The sequence below is a fragment of the Calonectris borealis genome, chromosome 38 (assembly GCF_964195595.1).
Source record: "Calonectris borealis chromosome 38, bCalBor7.hap1.2, whole genome shotgun sequence".
NCBI lineage: Eukaryota > Metazoa > Chordata > Aves > Procellariiformes > Procellariidae > Calonectris > Calonectris borealis.
The window spans coordinates 138,750-159,388 of NC_134349.1; the positions used below are offsets into that span (position 1 = coordinate 138,750).

Here is a 20,639-nt window from a genome sequence, read left to right on the forward strand (position 1 = left end):
AGTGGCTCTGCAAAGCGAGGTCTTAGGCTTGGTCTTAGTCGTCCCCCCCCCCCGCACCGTTTTTGGGGTCACCTCTGCTTTTTTTGGGGGGGGGGGCCTGGTTTTGGGGGGGGGGGTGCTTTGGGGTGCTGCTGGGGAGGGCACGGGGCTGCTGTTGCAACCTAAGCCTGAGCGGGGCTTAAACCTGGCTTTCCTAGAAAGACTCGAGGCTGAGCGTCGCCAGCAAAGCTTAAAGCTGGGCTTTCCTAGGCAGGCTTGAAGCCAAGCGTGGCGTGCACAGCTCTAGGGCTTTCCTAGAGGAGATTAAGGCTGAGCTTGGCTTGCAGAGCTCAAAGCTGGGCTTGCCTAGAGAAGATTAAGGCTGAGCTTGGCTTGCAGAGCTCAAAGCTGGGCTTTCCTAGAGAAGATTAAGGCTGAGCTTGGCTTGCAGAGCTCAAAGCTGGGCTTGCCTAGAGAAGATTAAGGCTGAGCTTGGCTTGCATAGTTCTAGGGTTTTCCTCAAGAAGATTAAGGCTGAGCGTGGCTTACAGAGCTCAAAGCTGGGCTTTCCTCGAGAAGATTAAGGCTGAGCTTGGCTTGCACAGCTCAAAGCTGGGTTTTCCTCAAGAAGATTAAGGCTGAGCTTGGCTTGCAGAGCTCAAAGCTGGGCTTGCCTAGAGAAGATTAAGGCTGAGCTTGGCTTGCAGAGCTCAAAGCTGGGCTTTCCTAGAGAAGATTAAGGCTGAGCTTGGCTTGCATAGTTCTAGGGTTTTCCTCAAGAAGATTAAGGCTGAGCGTGGCTTACAGAGCTCAAAGCTGGGCTTTCCTAGAAGAGCTTAAAGCTGAGCACCACTTGCACAGCTCAAAGCTGGGCTTGCCTAGAGAAGATTAAGCCTGAGCTTGGTTTACAGAGCTCAAAGCTGGGTTTTCCTCAAGAAGATTAAGGCTGAGCTTGGCTTGCAGAGCTCAAGGCTGGGCTTTCCTAGAAGAGCTTAAAGCTGAGCACCACTTGCACAGCTCAAAGCTGGGCTTGCCTAGAGAAGATTAAGGCTGAGCTTGGCTTACAGAGCTCAAAGCTGGGCTTTCCTCAAGAAGATTAAGGCCGAGCTTGGCTTGCACAACTCAAGGCTGGGCTTTCCTAGAAGAGCTTAAAGCTGAGCACCACTTGCACAGCTCAAAGCTGGGCTTGCCTAGAGAAGATTAAGGCTGAGCTTGGCTTGCACAGCTCAAAGCTGGGCTTTCCTAGAGAAGATTAAGGCTGAGCACCGCTTGCACAGCTCTAGGACTTTCCTTGAGAAGATTAAGGCTGAGCTTGGCTTGCACAGCTCAAAGCTGGGCTTTCCTAGAAGAGCTTAAAGCTGAGCACCACTTGCAGAGCTCAAAGCTGGGCTTTCCTCAAGAAGATTAAGGCTGAGCTTGACTTGCAGAGCTCAAAGCTGGGCTTTCCTAGAGAAGATTAAGGCTGAGCTTGGCTTGCAGAGCTCAAAGCTGGGCTTTCCTAGAAAAGCTTGAGACTGAGTATCGTTTGCAGGGCTCGAAGTTGAGCTTTCCAAGAACAGCTTGAAGCGGGGCTTTCCCAGATAAGCTCAAAGCTGAGCTTTTCCTAGAAAAGCTTGAAGCTGAGAACCACTTGAACAGCTCAAAACTGAGCTTTTCTAGACAAGCTCAAGACCGAGCGCGGCTTGCACAGCTCAAAGCTGGGCTTTCCTAGAAAAGCTCAAGACCGAGCATTACTGGCAGAGCTCAAAGCTGAGGATTAGTTGCAAGGCTTAAAACTGAGCTTTCCAAGAACAGCTTGAAGCAGAGCATCGCTTGCACGGCTCAAAGCTGGGCTTTCTTAGACAAGCTCAAAGCTGAGGATTGCTAACGAGGCTCTAAGCCGGGATTCTCTACAGAAGATCAAGGCTTAACATCGATAGAACAGCTCTAAGCTGAGCTTTTCTAGATAATATCGAAGCCGAGCATCGATAGCACAGCTCTGAGCTGAGCTTTTCGAGATAATATTGAAGCTGCAGATTGCTAGCACGGCTTAAAGCTGAGCACAGCTTAAAGCTGAGCACAGCTTGCACGGCTCAAACCTGGCTTTCCTAGAAAACCTCGAGCACGAGCTTTGTTTGCACAACTTTAAGCTGGGCTTTCCTAGACAGTATTGAAGCTGAGCATGGCTAGCAGAGCTCTAGGCTGAGCTTTGCTAGATAATACTGAAGCTGAGCATGGCTAGGAAGGCTCTAAGCTGAGCTTTGCTAAATAATACTGAAGCTGAGCATTGCTAGGAAGGCTCTAAGCTGAGCTTTGCTAGGTAATACTGAAGCTGAGCATGGCTAGCACGGCTCTGAGCTGGGCTTTGCTAGATAATACTGAAGCTGAGCATGGCTAGCACGGCTCTAAGCTGGGCTTTGCTAGGTAATACTGAAGCTGAGCATGGCTAGGAAGGCTCTAAGCTGAGCTTTGCTAAATAATACTGAAGCTGAGCATGGCTAGCACGGCTCCTGAGCTGAGCTTTGCTAGATAATACTGAAGCTGAGCATGGCTAGCACAGCTCTGAGCTGGGCTTTGCTAGGTAATACTGAAGCTGAGCACGGCTAGCACAGCTCTGAGCTGGGCTTTGCTAGGTAATACTGAAGCTGAGCATGGCTAGCACGGATCTGAGCTGGGCTTTGCTAGGTAATACTGAAGCTGAGCATGGCTAGCACAGCTCTAAGCTGGGCTTTGCTAGGTAATACTGAAGCTGAGCATGGCTAGCACAGCTCTGAGCTGGGCTTTGCTAGGTAATACTGAAGCTGAGCATGGCTAGCACAGCTCTGAGCTGGGCTTTGCTAGGTAATACTGAAGCTGAGCGTGGCTAGCACGGCTCTGAGCTGGGCTTTGCTAGATAATACTGAAGCTGAGCACGGCTAGCACAGCTCTGAGCTGGGCTTTGCTAGGTAATACTGAAGCTGAGCATGGCTAGCACGGCTCTTGAGCTGAGCTTTGCTAGATAATACTGAAGCTGAGCATGGCTAGCACAGCTGTGAGCTGGGCTTTGCTAGATAATACTGAAGCTGAGCATGGCTAGCACAGCTCTGAGCTGGGCTTTGCTAGGTAATACTGAAGCTGAGCATGGCTAGCACAGCTCTAAGCTGGGCTTTGCTAGATAATACTGAAGCTGAGCATGGCTAGCACGGCTCTGAGCTGGGCTTTGCTAGGTAATACTGAAGCTGAGCATGGCTAGCACAGCTCTAAGCTGAGCTTTGCTAGGTAATACTGAAGCTGAGCACGGCTAGCACAGCTCTAAGCTGGGCTTTGCTAGGTAATACTGAAGCTGAGCATGGCTAGCACGGCTCTGAGCTGGGCTTTGCTAGATAATACTGAAGCTGAGCATGGCTAGCACAGCTCTAAGCTGGGCTTTGCTAGGTAATACTGAAGCTGAGCATGGCTAGGAAGGCTCTAAGCTGAGCTTTGCTAGGTAATACTGAAGCTGAGGATGGCTAGCACGGCTCTGAGCTGGGCTTTGCTAGGTAATACTGAAGCTGAGCATGGCTAGCACGGCTCTGAGCTGGGCTTTGCTAGATAATACTGAAGCTGAGCATGGCTAGCACGGCTCTGAGCTGGGCTTTGCTAGGTAATACTGAAGCTGAGCATGGCTAGCACAGCTCTGAGCTGAGCTTTGCTAGATAATACTGAAGCTGAGCATGGCTAGCACAGCTCTGAGCTGGGCTTTGCTAGGTAATACTGAAGCTGAGCATGGCTAGCACAGCTCTGAGCTGGGCTTTGCTAGATAATACTGAAGCTGAGCATGGCTAGCACAGCTCTGAGCTGAGCTTTGCTAGGTAATACTGAAGCTGAGCATGGCTAGCACAGCTCTGAGCTGGGTTTGCTGGGTAATACATAAGCGAAGCATTGGTAGCCAGGCTCTAGGCTGGGCTTTGCTGGGTCACAGTGAGGCCCAGCAGTGGTAGCCAGGCTCTAGGCTGGGCTTTGCTGGGTCACAGTGAGGCCCAGCAGTGGTAGCCAGGCTCTAGGCTGGGCTTTGCTGGGTCACAGCGAGGCCGAGCAGTGGTAGCCAGGCTCTAGGCTGGGCTTTGCTGGGCCACAGCGAGGCCGAGCAGTGGTAGCCAGGCCCTAGGCTGGGCTTTGCTGGGCCATAGCGAGGCCGAGCAGTGGTAGCCAGGCCCTAGGCTGGGCTTTGCTGGGTCACAGCGAGGCCCAGCAGTGGTAGCCAGGCTCTAGGCTGGGCTTTGCTGGGTCACAGCGAGGCCCAGCAGTGGTAGCCAGGCTCTAGGCTGGGCTTTGCTGGGTCACAGCGAGGCCGAGCATTGGTAGCCAGGCCCCAGGCTGGGCTTTGCTGGGCCACAGCGAGGCCGAGCATTGGTAGCCAGGCTCTAGGCTGGGCTTTGCTGGGTCACAGCGAGGCCGAGCATTGGTAGCCAGGCTCTAGGCTGGGCTTTGCTGGGCCACAGCGAGGCCGAGCATTGGAAGCCAGGCTCTAGGCTGGGCTTTGCTGGGCCACAGCGAGGCCGAGCATTGGTAGCCAGGCTCTAGGCTGGGCTTTTCTGGGCCACAGCAAGGCCGAGCATTGGTAGCCAGGCCCTAGGCTGGGCTTTGCTGGGCCATAGCGAGGCCGAGCAGTGGTAGCCAGGCTCTAGGCTGGGCTTTGCTGGGCCATAGCGAGGCCGAGCATTGGTAGCCAGGCTCTAGGCTGGGCTTTGCTGGGTCACAGCGAGCCCGAGCATTGGTAGCCAGGCTCTAGGCTGGGCTTTGCTGGGCCATAGCGAGGCCGAGCAGTGGTAGCCAGGCTCTAGGCTGGGCTTTGCTGGGCCACAGCGAGGCCGAGCATTGGTAGCCAGGCCCTAGGCTGGGCTTTGCTGGGCCATAGCGAGGCCGAGCATTGGTAGCCAGGCCCTAGGCTGGGCTTTGCTGGGCCATAGCAAGGCCGAGCATTGGTAGCCAGGCCCTAGGCTGGGCTTTGCTGGGCCATAGCGAGGCCGAGCATTGGTAGCCAGGCTCTAGGCTGGGCTTTGCTGGGCCATAGCGAGGCCGAGCATTGGTAGCCAGGCTCTAGGCTGGGCTTTGCTGGGTCACAGCGAGGCCGAGCATTGGTAGCCAGGCTCTAGGCTGGGCTTTGCTGGGCCACAGCGAGGCCGAGCATTGGTAGCCAGGCTCTAGGCTGGGCTTTGCTGGGTCACAGCGAGGCCGAGCAGTGGTAGCCAGGCTCTAGGCTGGGCTTTGCTGGGCCACAGCGAGGCCGAGCATTGGTAGCCAGGCTCTAGGCTGGGCTTTGCTGGGCCATAGCAAGGCCGAGCATTGGTAGCCAGGCCCTAGGCTGGGCTTTGCTGGGCCATAGCGAGGCCGAGCATTGGTAGCCAGGCTCTAGGCTGGGCTTTGCTGGGTCACAGCGAGGCCGAGCATTGGTAGCCAGGCTCTAGGCTGGGCTTTGCTGGGCCATAGCGAGGCCGAGCATTGGTAGCCAGGCTCTAGGCTGGGCTTTGCTGGGTCACAGTGAGGCCCAGCAGTGGTAGCCAGGCTCTAGGCTGGGCTTTGCTGGGCCATAGCGAGGCCGAGCATTGGTAGCCAGGCTCTAGGCTGGGCTTTGCTGGGCCATAGCGAGGCCGAGCAGTGGTAGCCAGGCTCTAGGCTGGGCTTTGCTGGGTCACAGCGAGGCCGAGCATTGGTAGCCAGGCTCTAGGCTGGGCTTTGCTGGGCCACAGCGAGGCCGAGCATTGGTAGCCAGGCTCTAGGCTGGGCTTTGCTGGGTCACAGCGAGGCCGAGCAGTGGTAGCCAGGCTCTAGGCTGGGCTTTGCTGGGCCATAGCGAGGCCGAGCATTGGTAGCCAGGCTCTAGGCTGGGCTTTGCTGGGCCATAGCGAGGCCGAGCAGTGGTAGCCAGGCTCTAGGCTGGGCTTTGCTGGGCCATAGCGAGGCCGAGCAGTGGTAGCCAGGCCCTAGGCTGGGCTTAGACAGCTAAGACCTGGCTCAAACTGGCTGTTGATCCTAATGGGCGTTGACCCTATAGGTTATTGATCCTATTGGTGATTGAGTCTATCGGTTGTTGACGCGATTGGTTATCAATCCTATTAGTTATTGTCTATATTGGCTATCGATCCTATTGGCTATCGATCCTATTGGCTATCGAGCCTATTGGTTATCGACCCTATTGGTTATTGATCCTATTGGTTATTGATCCTATTGGTTATTGATCCTATTGGTTATCGTTCCTATCGGTTATTGACCCTATTGGGTTTTTTTACCCTATCGGTTATCGATCTGATTGGTTATCAATCTTATTGGTTATCGATCCTATTGGTTATCAATCCTATCAGTTATTGATCCGATTGGTTATTGATCCAACTGGTTATCAATATTATTGGTTATTGACCCTATCGGTTATCAATCCTATTCGTTATTGATCCTATCGGTTATCAATCTGATTGGTTATCAATATTATTGGTTATTGACCCTATTGGTCATCAATCCTATTGGTTATCGATCCTATTGGTTATTGATCCTATTGGTTATCGATCTGATTGGTTATCAATATTATTGGTTATTGATCCTATTGGTTATCGATCCGATTGGTTATCAATCTTATTGGTTATTGACCCTATCGGTTATCAATCCTATTGGTTATTGCTCCTATTGGTTATCGATCCGATTGGTTATCAAACTAATTGGTTATTGACCCTATCGGTTATCAATCCTATTGGTTATCGATCCTACTGGTTATTGATCCAATTGGTTATCAATATTATTGGTTATTGACCCTATTGGTTATCGATCCTATTGATTATCAATATTATTGGTTATTGACCCTATTGGTTATCAATCCTATTGGTTATCGATCCGATTGGTTGTCATTATGATTGGTTATTGACCCTATCGGTTATCAATCCTATTGGTTATCGATCCTATCGGTTATCAATCCTATTGGTTATTGATCCGATTGGCTATCAATATTATTGGCTATTGACCCCACTGCCTATTGATCACCCTCCTAACGACCCCCTAACGAAGCAGGGGGGGGAGGGGAGGGAAGGGAACACCCCAGCTCCGAAACGGGGCTACAAAGGGCGATTTTGGGCCTGCCCCGCCCCCTCCCGCCATGGCCAATTTCTGCAGAAATTCACCCGAATTTGGGGAAGCGCGGGGGAGGTGACGCCCGGCCGCCTTTTTCCACCCGGGGGTGGACCTTGACGGGGTTTTTTTAGTTAATTAATCGTTATTTCTGGTATCGCACTTTTCTTTTTTGGAGCCAGGCTGGGCTCAGGGTGAGGCTCGGCGGCCAAGAACTCAACGGCGTGGACCCCAAAATCTCCCTGATGGACCTCAAAATCTCCATCGTGGACCCCAAAAGCTCCGTGATGGACTTTAGAGCTTCAGCGTGGACCCAAAAATCTCCATTATGGACCCAAAATTCTTCATTATGGACCCAAAAACCTTCATTCTGGACCCAGAACTTCATGATGGACTCAAAATTCTTCATGACGGACCCAAAATTCTTCATGATGGACCCAAAACCTCCATTATGGACCCAGAATTTCATGATGGACCCAAAATTCTTCATGATGGACCCAAAAATCTTCATTATGGACCCAGAACTTCATGATGGACCCAAAATTCTTCATTATGGACCCAAAAATCTTCATTCTGGACCCAGAACTTCATGATGGACCCAAAATTCTCCATTACGGACCCAAAAATCTTCATTATGAACCCAAAAGTCTTCATTCTGGACCCAGAACTTCATGATGGACCCAAAAGCTCCATTATGGATCTTGAACTTCATTATGGACCAGAAAATCTTCATTGTGGACCCAAAATTCTTCATTATGGACCCAAAAGTCTTCATTATGGACCCAAAAAACTTCATTCTGGACCCAGAACTTCATGATGGACCCAAAATTCTACATTATGGACCCAAAAATCTTCATTATGGACCAAGAACTTCATTATGGACCCAAAATTCTCCATTACGGACCCAAAAATCTTCATTCTGGACCCAGAACTTTATGATGGACCCAAAATCCTTCATTATGGACCCAAAAATCTCCATTCTGGACCCAGAACTTCCTTATGGACCCACAAACCTTCATTCTGGACCCAGAACTTCATGATGGACCCAAAACCTCCGTTATGGACCCCAAAATCTCCATTACGGACCCAGAACTTCATGATGGACCCAAAAACCTTCAGTTTGACCCCAAAACCTCCATGGTGGATCCAAAACCTCCATGATTGACCCCAAAATTTCACCACAGATCGAAGGGGCTCCAGGATGGACCCAAAATCTCCCGTTTGGACCCAAAATTCCAGCACGATCCCCGGGGGATTCATCACGGACCCAAAAACCTCCGGTATGGCCCCAAAATCCCCACCTGGCCCCAAAATCCCCACCTGGCCCCAGGTGCTGGCCCAAAACCTCCAGAATTGAGCCCAAATCTTCAGCGTGGAGCCAGAAATGGGGTGGATGAGCTGTGGGGCAGGGAGAGCTGTGGGTCACGGTTAGCTGTGGGGCAGGGAGAGCTGTGGGGCAGGGAGAGCTGTGGGGCAGGGATAGCTGTGGGTCACAGTTAGCTGTGGGGCAGGGATAGCCGTGGGGCAGGCGTAGCTGTGGGTCACAGTTAGCTGTGGGGCAGGGATAGCCGTGGGGCAGGCGTAGCTGTGGGTCACAGTTAGCTGTGGGGCAGGGATAGCCGTGGGGCAGGGAGAGCTGTGGGTCACAGTTAGCTGTGGGGCAGGGATAGCCGTGGGGCAGGGATAGCTGTGGGTCACAGTTAGCTGTGGGGCAGGGATAGCCGTGGGGCAGGGATAGCTGTGGGTCACAGTTAGCTGTGGGGCAGGGAGAGCTGTGGGGCAGGGATAGCTGTGGGTCACAGTTAGCTGTGGGTCATGGTTAGCTGTGGGGCAGGGAGAGCTGTGGGGCAGGGATAGCTGTGGGGCAGGCGTAGCTGTGGGGCAGGGATAGCTGTGGGTCACGGTTAGCTGTGGGGCAGGGAGAGCTGTGGGGTCGGGATAGCTGTGGGTCACGGTTAGCTGTGGGGCAGGGATAGCTGTGGGGCAGGCGTAGCTGTGGGTCACGGTTAGCTGTGGGGCTGGGATAGCTGTGGGTCATGGTTAGCTGTGGGTCACAGTTAGCTGTGGGGCAGGGAGAGCTGTGGGGCAGGGAGAGCTGTGGGGCAGGCGTAGCTGTGGGGCAGGGATAGCCGTGGGGCAGGGATAGCTGTGGGTCACAGTTAGCTGTGGGGCAGGGATAGCTGTGGGGTGGATGAGCTGTGGGGCAGGGAGAGCTGTGGGTCACAGTTAGCTGTGGGGCAGGGATAGCTGTGGGGCAGGGAGAGCTGTGGGGCAGGGAGAGCTGTGGGGCAAGGATAGCTGTGGGTCACAGTTAGCTGTGGGGCAGGGATAGCTGTGGGGCAGGGATAGCCGTGGGGCAGGCATAGCTGTGGGTCACAGTTAGCTGTGGGTCATGGTTAGCTGTGGGGCAGGGGTAGCTGTGGGGCAGGGAGAGCTGTGGGGCAGGGAGAGCTGTGGGTCACAGTTAGCTGTGGGTCACAGTTAGCTGTGGGGCAGGGAGAGCTGTGGGGCAGGGAGAGCTGTGGGGCTGGGATAGCTGTGGGGCAGGGATAGCTGTGGGGCAGGGAGAGCTGTGGGTCACGGTTAGCTGTGGGGCAGGGATAGCCGTGGGGCAGGGAGAGCTGTGGGTCACAGTTAGCTGTGGGGCAGGGAGAGCTGTGGGGCAGGGATAGCTGTGGGTCACGGTTAGCTGTGGGGCAGGCATAGCTGTGGGTCACGGTTGCTGTGGGTCACGGTTGCTGTGGGGCAGGGATGGCTGTGGGTGAGGGACAGATGTGGGGCAGGGATCCCATGGGGCAGGCACAGAGGAAATCTGTGGGTCAGGGGGGCAGGAACGGCCTTGGTTCCGGGGGTATCTGTGGGGCTGGAGAGCGCCATGGGGCTGGATGTAGACATTGACGTGATGTCTCATCACCCATCCTATGGGGCAGGAGCTTCTCCCCGATCCTATGGGGCAGGAGCTCCTCCTCGATCCTATGGGGCAGGAGCTCCTCCCCAGTTCTATGGGGCAGGAGCTTCTCCCCGATCCTATGGGGCAGGAGCTCCTCCCCGTCCTATGGGGCAGGAGCTCCTCCCCGATCCTATGGGGCAGGAGCTCCTCCCCGTCCTATGGGGCAGGAGCTCCTCCCCAGTTCTATGGGGCAGGAGCTCCTCCCCGTCCTATGGGGCAGGAGCTCCTCCTCGATCCTATGGGGCAGGAGCTCCTCCCCAGTTCTATGGGGCAGGAGCTCCTCCCCGTCCTATGGGGCAGGAGCTCCTCCTCGATCCTATGGGGCAGGAGCTCCTCCCCGTCCTATGGGGCAGGAGCTCCTCCCCGATCCTATGGGGCAGGAGCTCCTCCTCGATCCTATGGGGCAGGAGCTCCTCCCCGATCCTATGGGGCAGGAGCTCCTCCTCGATCCTATGGGGCAGGAGCTCCTCCCCGTCCTATGGGGCAGGAGCTCCTCCCCAGTTCTATGGGGCAGGAACTCCTCCCCAGTTCTATGGGGCAGGAGCTCCTCCTCGATCCTATGGGGCAGGAGGAGCTTCGCCCCGTGGGGTGGGGGGGCAGAAGGTCTCCTGCCCCACACTTTGCCGTGGGTCTTGCCTGACCCCGCCCCCCTCCCCCCCCCTCTTTCTGCCCCACAGCCGCCGCCTCAGCTCCCGCCCTCTTCCCCCTCAGCCCCTGCTGTGGGGCAGCCACCGGCTCGGTGACCTTGGCTTGTTTGGTGAGCGGGTACCTCCCCCCACCCGTCACCGTCACCTGGGGTGGGGCCACCACCGGTGTCACCACTTTCCCGGCCACCCGTGACATCACCACCGGCCTCTACAGCCTCACTAGTCGACTCCACCTGCCCCACGGGACCCACCACCAGACCTACACCTGCAGAGTCACCCATCCCCCCACCGACACCAGCATCACCAAGGAGGTCAACGGTAAGGGGGTGGGGTGGGGTGGGAGGTCCCCGAGACCCCTTGGACCATGGAAGGTCTTCTCCTGGCCCCATAAGTCGTGCCATGGGGCAGGGTGTCCCCAAGAAACCTTCTACCATGGAAGGTCCTCCTCTGGCCCCGTAACTCCTGCAATGAGGTGGGACCTTCCCCAAGACCCATTGGACCGTGGAAGCTCCTCCCCTCTCTCCATGACCCGTGAAATGAGGTGGGACTTCCCCAAGTTCTACTGGTCCATGGAAGCTCCTCCCCATCTCCACGACTCATGCAAAGGGGTGGGATGTCCTCAAGACCCATTGGACCATGAAAGGTCCTCTCCTTGACCCCATAACTCATGCAAGGGGGTTGAGATGTCCTCAAGACCCATTGGACCATGGAAGCCCCTCCCCTGGCCCCATAACTCATGCAAGCTCCTCCCCATCTCCACGACTCATGCAAGGGGGTTGAGATGTCCTCAAGTCCCATTGGACCATGGAAGCTCCTCCCTATCTCCATGACTCATGCAAGGGGGTTGAGATGTCCTCAAGTCCCATTGGACATGGAAGCTCCTCCCCTGGGCCCATAACTCATGCAAGCTCCTCCCCATCTCCATTGACTCATGCAAGGGGGTTGAGATGTCCTCAAGACCCATCAGACCATGAAAGGTCCTCTCCTTGACCCCATAACTCATGCAAAGGGGTTGAGATGTCCTCAAGACCCATTGGACCATGAAAGGTCCTCTCCTTGACCCCATAACTTCTTCATCCTCTCCCCCCCCTCCCAGTGTGCAACGCCCCAGTCACGCCCATCCCTCCGGAGGTCCAGGTCCTCCACACCACCTCCTGCACCCCCACCACGACCGAAGAATCGGTGGAGCTCCTCTGTCTCATCTCCGGCTTCTCCCCGGCCACCGTGGAAGTGGAATGGTTGATGGACGGCGAGGGAGGTCTTCTGACGGCCACCCAGACGGCCCCACGACGGGAGGAAGGTGCCACCACCTACTCGGTCAGCAGCCACATCAACGTCAGCCGCGTGGAGTGGTTGGAGGGGAAGACCTTCACCTGCCAGGTCAAACACCCCGCCACCGGCGCCGTCGTGCAGGACCACGCCCGGCACTGCTCAGGTGAGGAGGTGGGGTCAGCCCAGGGGAGGAGGTGGCACCACTGGAGAAGGTTGCAGGATCGTGGTGGGTGGCACCAGTGGAGAAGGTTGGATGACCATGGTGGGTGTCAGCAGTGGAGAAGGTTGGATGACCATGGTGGGTGTCAGCAGTGGAGAAGGTTGGATGACCATGGTGGGTCTCACTAGTGGAGAAGGTTGGATGACCATGGTAGGTCTCAGCAGTGGAGAAGGTTGGATGACCATGGTGGGTCTCACCAGTGGAGAAGGTTGCAGGACCATGGTAGATCTCGCCACTGGAGAAGGTTGGATGACCATGGTGGGTATCACTAGTGGAGAAGGTTGCAGGACCATGGTAGATCTCACCACTGGAGAAGGTTGGATGACCATGGTGGGTCTCACTAGTGGAGAAGGTTGGATGACCATGGTGGGTCTCACTAGTGGAGAAGGTTGGATGACCATGGTGGGTCTCACTAGTGGAGAAGGTTGGATGATCATGGTGGGTCTCACTAGTGGAGAAGGTTGTGTGACCATGGTGGGTCTCACTAGTGGAGAAGGTTGGATGATCATGGTGGGTCTCACTAGTGGAGAAGGTTGGATGATCATGGTGGGTCTCACTAGTGGAGAAGGTTGGATGATCATGGTGGGTCTCAGCAGCGGAGAAGGTTGGATGATCATGGTGGGTCTCACTAGTGGAGAAGGTTGGATGATCATGGTGGGTCTCACTAGTGGAGAAGGTTGGATGACCATGGTGGGTCTCACTAGTGGAGAAGGTTGCAGGACCATGGTAGATCTCACCACTGGAGAAGGTTGTGTGACCATGGTGGGTCTCACTAGTGGAGAAGGTTGGATGACCATGGTGGGTCTCAGCAGTGGAGAAGGTTGGATGACCATGGTGGGTGTCAGCAGTGGAGAAGGTTGGATGACCATGGTGGGTCTCACTAGTGGAGAAGGTTGGATGACCATGGTGGGTCTCACTAGTGGAGAAGGTTGGATGATCATGGTGGGTCTCACTAGTGGAGAAGATTGGATGACCATGGTGGGTCTCACTAGTGGAGAAGGTTGGATGATCATGGTGGGTCTCACTAGTGGAGAAGGTTGGATGATCATGGTGGGTCTCACTAGTGGAGAAGGTTGGATGACCGTGGTGGGTCTCAGCAGTGGAGAAGGTTGTGTGACCATGGTGGGTGTCACCAGTGGAGAAGGTTGGATGACCGTGGTAGGTCTCAGCAGTGGAGAAGGTTGGATGACCATGGTAGGTCTCACTAGTGGAGAAGGTTGGATGATCATGGTGGGTCTCACTAGTGGAGAAGGTTGGATGACCATGGTGTCACCGCTGGAGAAGGTTGCGTGACTATGGTAGTCTTCACCACTGGAGAAGGTTGGATGACCATGGTAGGTCTCACCAGTGGAGAAGGTTGCATGACCGTGGTGATCTTCACCAGTGGAGAAGGTTGGACGACCATGATGGGTTGCAGGACATTGCATGGCCATGATCTGTGTCACCAGTGGAGAAGGTTTGGATGACCGTGGTGGTCTTCACCACTGGAGAGGGTTGGATGACCATGGTAGGCGTCACCCGTGGAGAAGGTTGGATGACCACGGTGGTCACCTTCCTCATCTCCTCGCTCCTCCCTCCCAGGCTTGGTCAACCCCAACGTCAACAACATCATCCTCTACGTTCTCCCACCCAACGTGGCCGACCTCTACATCACCCGCAAACCCAAGGTCCGCTGTTTGGCCACCAACCTTCCAAGCGATTCGGGGTTCCAACTCTTCTGGTTGAAGGAGACCCCAGGTGTCCTCAACCCTGATTTCTTGGACCTTCAAGAACAATTCAACGGGACCTTCACGGCCACCAGTTCCTTGGTCATCTCCACCCAAGACTGGGAAGCTGGAGAACGTTTCACCTGTATGGTCAAACACGATGATCTCCAGTTGCCCCTCAACAAGAGCATCTCCAGACGGTTAGGTGAGTTGTCTTCTTCTCCGAACCACCCCACCCCACCCCACCCCACCCAAACCTTTGGTCAACCAACTTCTTCTTCTAGGCAAGGTGTCTCCACCTCTCATCTTCATCCTCCCACCCCACCCGGAGGAGATGACCCAAACGAAGGTCACCCTCACCTGTTTGGTTTACGGTTTCCAACCCGAGAACCTCCAAGTCCAATGGTTGAAGAACCACAAGAACATTCCTCAAGAGGACTACGTCACCACCCCACCCCTCAAAGATGGTCCTAAGGAGACCACCTTCTTCGTCTACAGCAAGATGATGGTCCTCAAGACCAGCTGGTTGAGCGGGGACACCTACACCTGCATGGTGGTCCACGAAGGGTTGCCCATGAAGTTCACCCAACGTCAAGCGCAGAAGGGACCCGGTAATTAAGGGGCGGGGAGACATCGTCATGGCCATCCCACCGCTTTGTAGATGACCTCTGTGGCCAATGATCTTCCAACCACCAATAAAGCCAAGCGGTGTCATCTGGCATCACCAGATCTCCACGGTCTCTTTGGGCAATGATGGGAAGAGGTTGGGTCAACCAGGAGGGTGGAGATGGGACAAGTAGGAAGAGGTTGGAGATGGTTCCAGGTTGGAGAACCTGGTGGTGATGGGGTCTCACCAAGGAACAGGCTCGCAACGTGGAGAGGTTGGAGATGTTGTAGCTCGGGGGGAGTCACCTGCCCCCAAAAGATGGGTCCAAGCTCAAGAGAAGCTCGAGGGGTCTGGCCGAAGGGTTGCCCACCGCTTCTCCATCCATCCGTCTCAAGGAGCATCTCCCCAGGGTTTGAGGAGCACCTGCCCAGGGTTTGAGGAGCATCTCCCCAGGGTTTGAGGACCATCTGCCTAGGGTTTGAGGAACACCTGCCCAAAGTTTGAGGACCATCTGCCCAGGGTTTGAGGAGCATCTTTAAAGGGTTCGAGGAGCATCTCCCCAGGGTTTGAGGAGCATCTCCCCAGGGTTTGAGGACCATCTGCCCAGGGTTTGAGGAACACCTGCCCAAAGTTTGAGGAGCATCTCCCCAGGGTTTGAGGAGCAGCTGCCCAGGGTTTGAGGAGCATCTCCCCAGGGTTTGAGGAGCATCTCCCCAGGGTTTGAGGAGCATCTGCCCAAAGTTTGAGGACCATCTGCCCAGGGTTTAAGGAGCATCTTTAAAGGGTTTGAGGAGCATCTGCCCAGGGTTTGAGGAGCATCTGCCCAGGGTTTGAGGAGCATCTGCCCAGGGTTTAATCACCATCTCCCAGCCTTCCACGTGTCCAATCGTGTCCTCTTCTCCCTGCGGATGGGTGGTGGGTCACGTGTCCTCCAGGGCTGGGTGGGTTTGGGGAGGTTGAAGCCCCCGGCTGGGGGTTCCTGGTGGTGCTTCCACCCCTTGGGGTGGAGTGAGGGTGGGGCCTGGTGGGAGGGATGGAGGAGGAGATGTCAGGGAGGTGGCTGAGTGGAGGGGGGGGTGGTTGATGGTTGGGTCGGTGGTTGGTTGGATGGGTGGTTGGTTGATGGTTGGATGGGTGGTTGGTTGATGGCTGGTTGATGGTTGGTTGATGGTTGGATGGGTGGTTGATGGTTGGGTGGTTGATGGGTGGTTGATGGGTGGTTGATGGGTGGTTGATGGGTGGTTGGTTGATGGATGGTTGGATGGATGGGTGGTTGTTTGATGGTTGGTTGGGTGGTTGGGTGGGTGGTTGATGGGTGGTTGACGGTTGGGTGGGTGGTTGATGGTTGGTTGGGTGGTTGATGGTTGGTTGATGGTTGGATGGGTGGGTGGTTGGTTGATGGTTGGTTGGGTGGTTGATGGGTGGTTGATGGTTGGGTGGTTGGTTGATGGTTGGATGGGTGGTTGGTTGGTTGATGGTTGGTTGGTGGGTGGGTGGGTGGTTGATGGGTGGTTGATGGTTGGGTGGTTGATGGGTGGTTGGTTGATGGATGGTTGGTTGGATGGGTGGTTGGTTGATGGATGGTTGGTTGGATGGGTGGTTGGTTGGATGGGTGGTTGGTTGGTGGTTGGTTGATGGGTGGTTGGTTGATGGTTGGGTGGGTGGTGGTTGGGTGGACGGTTGGGCGGTTGGTCAATGAGTTGTTTGATTGGCTGGTTGGCTGCTCCGATGGCTGGTTGGTGGGTTGGTTAACGGGCTGGTGGGTTGGTCAATGGGTTGGTTAATGGGTCGGTGGGTTGGTTAACGGGCTGGTTGGTTAATGGGTTGGTTAGTTGGTTAATGGGTTGGTGGGTTGGTTAATGGGTCGGTTAGTTGGTTAACGGGTTGGTTGGTTAATGGGTCGGTTAGTTGGTTAACGGGTTGGTTGGTTAATGGGTTGGTGGGTTGGTTAATGGGTCGGTGGGTTGGTTAATGGGTCGGTGGGTTGGTTAATGGGTTGGTTGGTTAATGGGTCGGTGGGTTGGTTAATGGGTTGGTTGGTTGGTTAATGGGTTGGTTGGTTAATGGGTCGGTGGGTTGGTTAATGGGTCGGTGGGTTGGTTAATGGGTTGGTTGGTTAATGGGTCAGTGGGTTGGTTAATGGGTTGGTTAATGGGTCGGTGGGTTGGTTAATGGGTTGGTTGGTTAATGGGTCGGTGGGTTGGTTAATGGGTTGATTTTTAAATGGCTTGGTTGGTTAATAGGTTAGTTAGTTAATGGGTTGGTTGGTTAATGGGCTGGTTGGTCAGTTGGCTGTGGTGGGTTGGTTAATGGGTCGGTTAGTTGGTTAATGGGTTGGTGGGTTGGTTAATGGGTTAGGTGGGTTGGTTAATGGGTTGGTTAGTTGGTTAATAGGTCAGTGGGTTGGTTAATGGGTTGTTAGTTGGTTAATGGGTTGGTTAATGGGTCGGTTAGTTGGTTAATGGGTTGGTTAGTTGGTTAATGGGCTGGTGGGTTGGTTAATGGGCTGGTTAATGGGTTGGTGGGTTGGTTAATGGGTTGTTAGTTGGTTAATGGGTCGGTTAGTTGGTTAATGGGTTGGTTAATGGGTCGGTTAGTTGGTTAATAGGTCAGTGGGTTGGTTAATGGGTTGGTGGGTTGGTCAATGGGCTGGTGGGTTGGTTAATGGGTTGGTGGGTTGGTTAATGGGCTGGTGGGTTGGTTAATGGGTTGGTGGGTTGGTTAATGGGTTGGTTAATGGGTCAGTGGGTTGGTTAATGGGTTGGTGGGTTGGTTAATGGGTTGGTGGGTTGGTCAATGGGCTGGTGGGTTGGTCAATGGGTCGGTGGGTTGGTCAATGGGTCGGTGGGTTGGTCAATGGGTCGGTGGGTTGGTTAATGGGTCAGTGGGTTGGTTAATGGGCTGGTGGGTTGGTTAATGGGTCGGTTAGTTGGTTAATGGGTTGGTTAATGGGTCGGTTAGTTGGTTAATGGGTCGGTTAGTTGGTTAATAGGTCAGTGGGTTGGTTAATGGGCTGGTGGGTTGGTTAATGGGCTGGTGGGTTGGTTAATGGGCTGGTGGGTTGGTTAATGGGTCGGTTGGGGCCAGGGAGGTGGTGAGCGGCTGGGTGGGTGGGTGGGTGGGTGCTTAGAGAGGCCGGAGACGGGCGGCTGGTGGGTGGGGCGCATGGGCGTGGCCAGGTGGGCGGCCGGCTGGTTGATTGGTTGGTTGGAGAGCGTGGGGATGGCCGGGCGGTGGGGAGGGAGGGCCGGAGGGCTGGGCAAACCGTGGAGAGGTGGAGATGGTGGGTGGGTGGGACGGAGAGTGGGTGGGTGGAGTCTACAGGGGTGGAGGGGTTGATGGACAGCTGGGTGGGATGGATGGATGGATGGATGGTCAGATGGTTGGGTGGAGTCTATGGAGATGGAGGGTTGATGGACAGCCGGGTGGACAGTTGGGCTGGACGGACGGATGGTTGGTTGAAGTCTCCAGAGATGGTTGGGTTGATGGACAACTGGGTGGACAGTTGGATGGACGGACGGATGGTTGGTTGAAGTCTCCAGAGATGGTTGGGTTGATGGACAACTGGGTGGACAGTTGGATGGACGGACGGATGGTTGGTTGAAGTCTCCAGAGATGGTTGGGTTGATGGACAACTGGGTGGACAGTTGGATGGACGGACGGATGGTTGGTTGAAGTCTCCAGAGATGGAGGGGGTGGGTTGGTGGACGGATGGATGGTCAGATGGTTGGGTGGAGGCTACGGAGATGGACGGGTGGTTGGTCGATGGCTGGCTGGTGGGTTGAAGGCTACAGAGATGCTTGGGTGGGACGGACAGCTGGGTGGACAGTTGGGATGGACAATGGACAATCGCTGGATCACGGTTGGAGCCCCCAGGGCTGCCCAACCAGCAGGAGACCCACCAGGCTGAAGTTCTCCAGAAGATAAGAAGAACCTCCCCAGTCCCACGCTTGACCACCTTCTTCTTCTTTTCTCCTGAAGCAGGGTTGGACCTCTCGGCCAGCATCTGCTTGGAGGACACCGACAAGGAACTGGACGGGCTTTGGGCCACCATCGCCGTCTTCATCACCCTCTTCCTCCTCAGCGTCTGCTACAGCGCCACCGTCACCCTCTTCAAGGTGGGCTTCCGTAGGGACGTTCCTCAGGGAGGTGATGCCACCACCCTGGGGGTCACCTGATGGGTGTGGCCTTCTCTTTGTCCCCGCCCCTAGGTCAAGTGGCTTTTCTCCACCGTTCTCCACCTCAAACAAGCCCGGGGCTCCGCCTACCGTGATGTCCTCAAGGAGGCGGTTTAGGGCGGAGCCCCCCCCAAAAAAACCCCTTTTTCACCCCAAAATGGCCACCACCACCCCCCCACCCTCAGCCCCACCCACAATAAACCCATCGGCCTGGACCCCCGGGGCTCGGTCTGTGTTCTGCGGGGGGGGGGGGGCTTCGGGGTGCTATGGGGCGCTATAGGGTTCTATGGGGTGCTATGGGTGCTATGGGTGCTATGGGGTGGTATGGGGTGCTATAGGGTTCTATGGGGTGCTATGGGGTGCTATGGGGTGCTATGGGGTGCTATGGATGCTATGGGGTGCTATGGGGCGCTATAGGGTGCAATGGGGCGCTATGGGGCAGTATGGGATGCAATGGGGCACTATGGGGTGCTATGGGGTGCTATAGGGTGCAATGGGGCATTATGGGGTGCTATGGGGCGGTATGGGATGCAGGGCGCTATGGGGTGCTATAGGGTGCTATGGGGCGCTATAGGGTGCTATGGGGCGCTATGGGCTGCTATAGGGTGCTATGGGGTGCTATGGGGTGCAGGGTGCTATGGGGTGCTATGGGGCGCAATGGGGTGCTATGGGGTGCTATGGGGTGCAGGTTGCTATGGGGTGCTATAGGGTGCTGTGGAGTGCTATGGGGTGCTATGGGGTGCTAAGGGGTGCTAAGGGGTGCTATGGGGTGCTATGGGGTGCTATAGGGTGCCATGGGGTGCTATGGGATGCTATGGGGTGCTATGGGGTGCAGGGTGCTATGGGGTGCTATAGGGTGCTATGGGGTGCTATGGGGTGCTATGGGGCGCAATGGGGTGCTATAGGGTGCTATGGCGTGCAGGTTGTTATAGGGTGCTATAGGGTGCTATGGGGTGCTATAGGGTGCTATGGGGTGCTATGGGATGCTATGGGGTGCTATGGGGTGCAGGGTGCTATGGGGTGCTATAGGGTGCTATGGGGTGCTAAGGGGTGCTATGGGGCGCAATGGGGTGCTATAGGGTGCTATGGCGTGCAGGTTGTTATAGGGTGCTATAGGGTGCTATGGGGTGCAGGTTGCTATGGGGTGCTATAGGGTGCTGTGGGGTGCTGTGGGGCACTATGGGGTGCTATAGGGTGCTAAGGGGTGCTATGGGGTGCAATGGGGTGCTATAGGGTGCTATGGCGTGCAGGTTGTTATAGGGTGCTATAGGGTGCTATGGGGTGCAGGTTGCTATGGGGTGCTATAGGGTGCTGTGGGGTGCTGTGGGGCACTATGGGGTGCTATAGGGTGCTAAGGGGTGCTATGGGGTGCAATGGGGTGCTATAGGGTGCTATGGGGCGCAGGTTGCTATGGGGTGCTATGGGGTGCTGTGGGGTGCTATGGGGCGCTATAGGGTGCTATGGGGCGCTATGGGCTGCTATAGGGTGCTATGGGGTGCTATGGGGTGCAGGTTGCTATGGGGTGCTGTGGGGTGCTATGGGGCACTATGGGGCTGCCAAGGCAGAGGGTGCTGGGCGCTCCCCTGGGACCTCATCGGGTGCCGGGCGGGAAAGGGGAAGTTGGGGGGTGGGGGGTGGGGGAAGGGCCCCGTTGCGTCATCTCCCAGGGATCCGTGGGGCAGAGGAGCAAGGGCTCCACGCCGCGGCTATGGGGCAGGAGAGGGGTCGCCGTGGGGCAGAGGGCCTGGAGCCGCCGCCACGCAGGTGGGTCCTCTTCTCTATGGGGCTGGGAGGTGTGGGGCGGGGGGGGGCCCTATGGGGCAGGGGTGGCGGTTTCTATAGGGTAAGGGTGGGGCAGGGGGGACCTATGGGGCAGAGGTGGAATATGGGGTCCCTATGGGGCAGGGGGTCCCTATGGGGCAGGGGGACACTATGGGGCAGGGGGGACCTATAGGGCAGGGGGTATCTATGGGGCAGAGGTGGAATATGGAGTCCCTATAGGGCAGGGGGGACCTATAGGGCAGAGGGTA

The 20,639-nt window shown here is 55.7% G+C and overlaps 2 gene segments (V, D, J or C); both read left to right on the forward strand.

Moving 5' to 3' along the window:
- The window catches only part of LOC142074572 (Ig gamma-3 chain C region-like), a 77,410-nt gene that overhangs the window by 45,177 nt on the left and 11,594 nt on the right, over window positions 1–20,639 (forward strand).
- LOC142074569 (immunoglobulin heavy constant gamma 2-like) lies at window positions 7,357–18,726 on the forward strand. The segment is given in 7 exon segments: window positions 7,357–8,309; window positions 10,657–10,944; window positions 11,723–12,061; window positions 13,700–14,029; window positions 14,109–14,435; window positions 18,413–18,549; window positions 18,643–18,726. Coding segments are annotated over 7 exon segments (1,584 nt in total).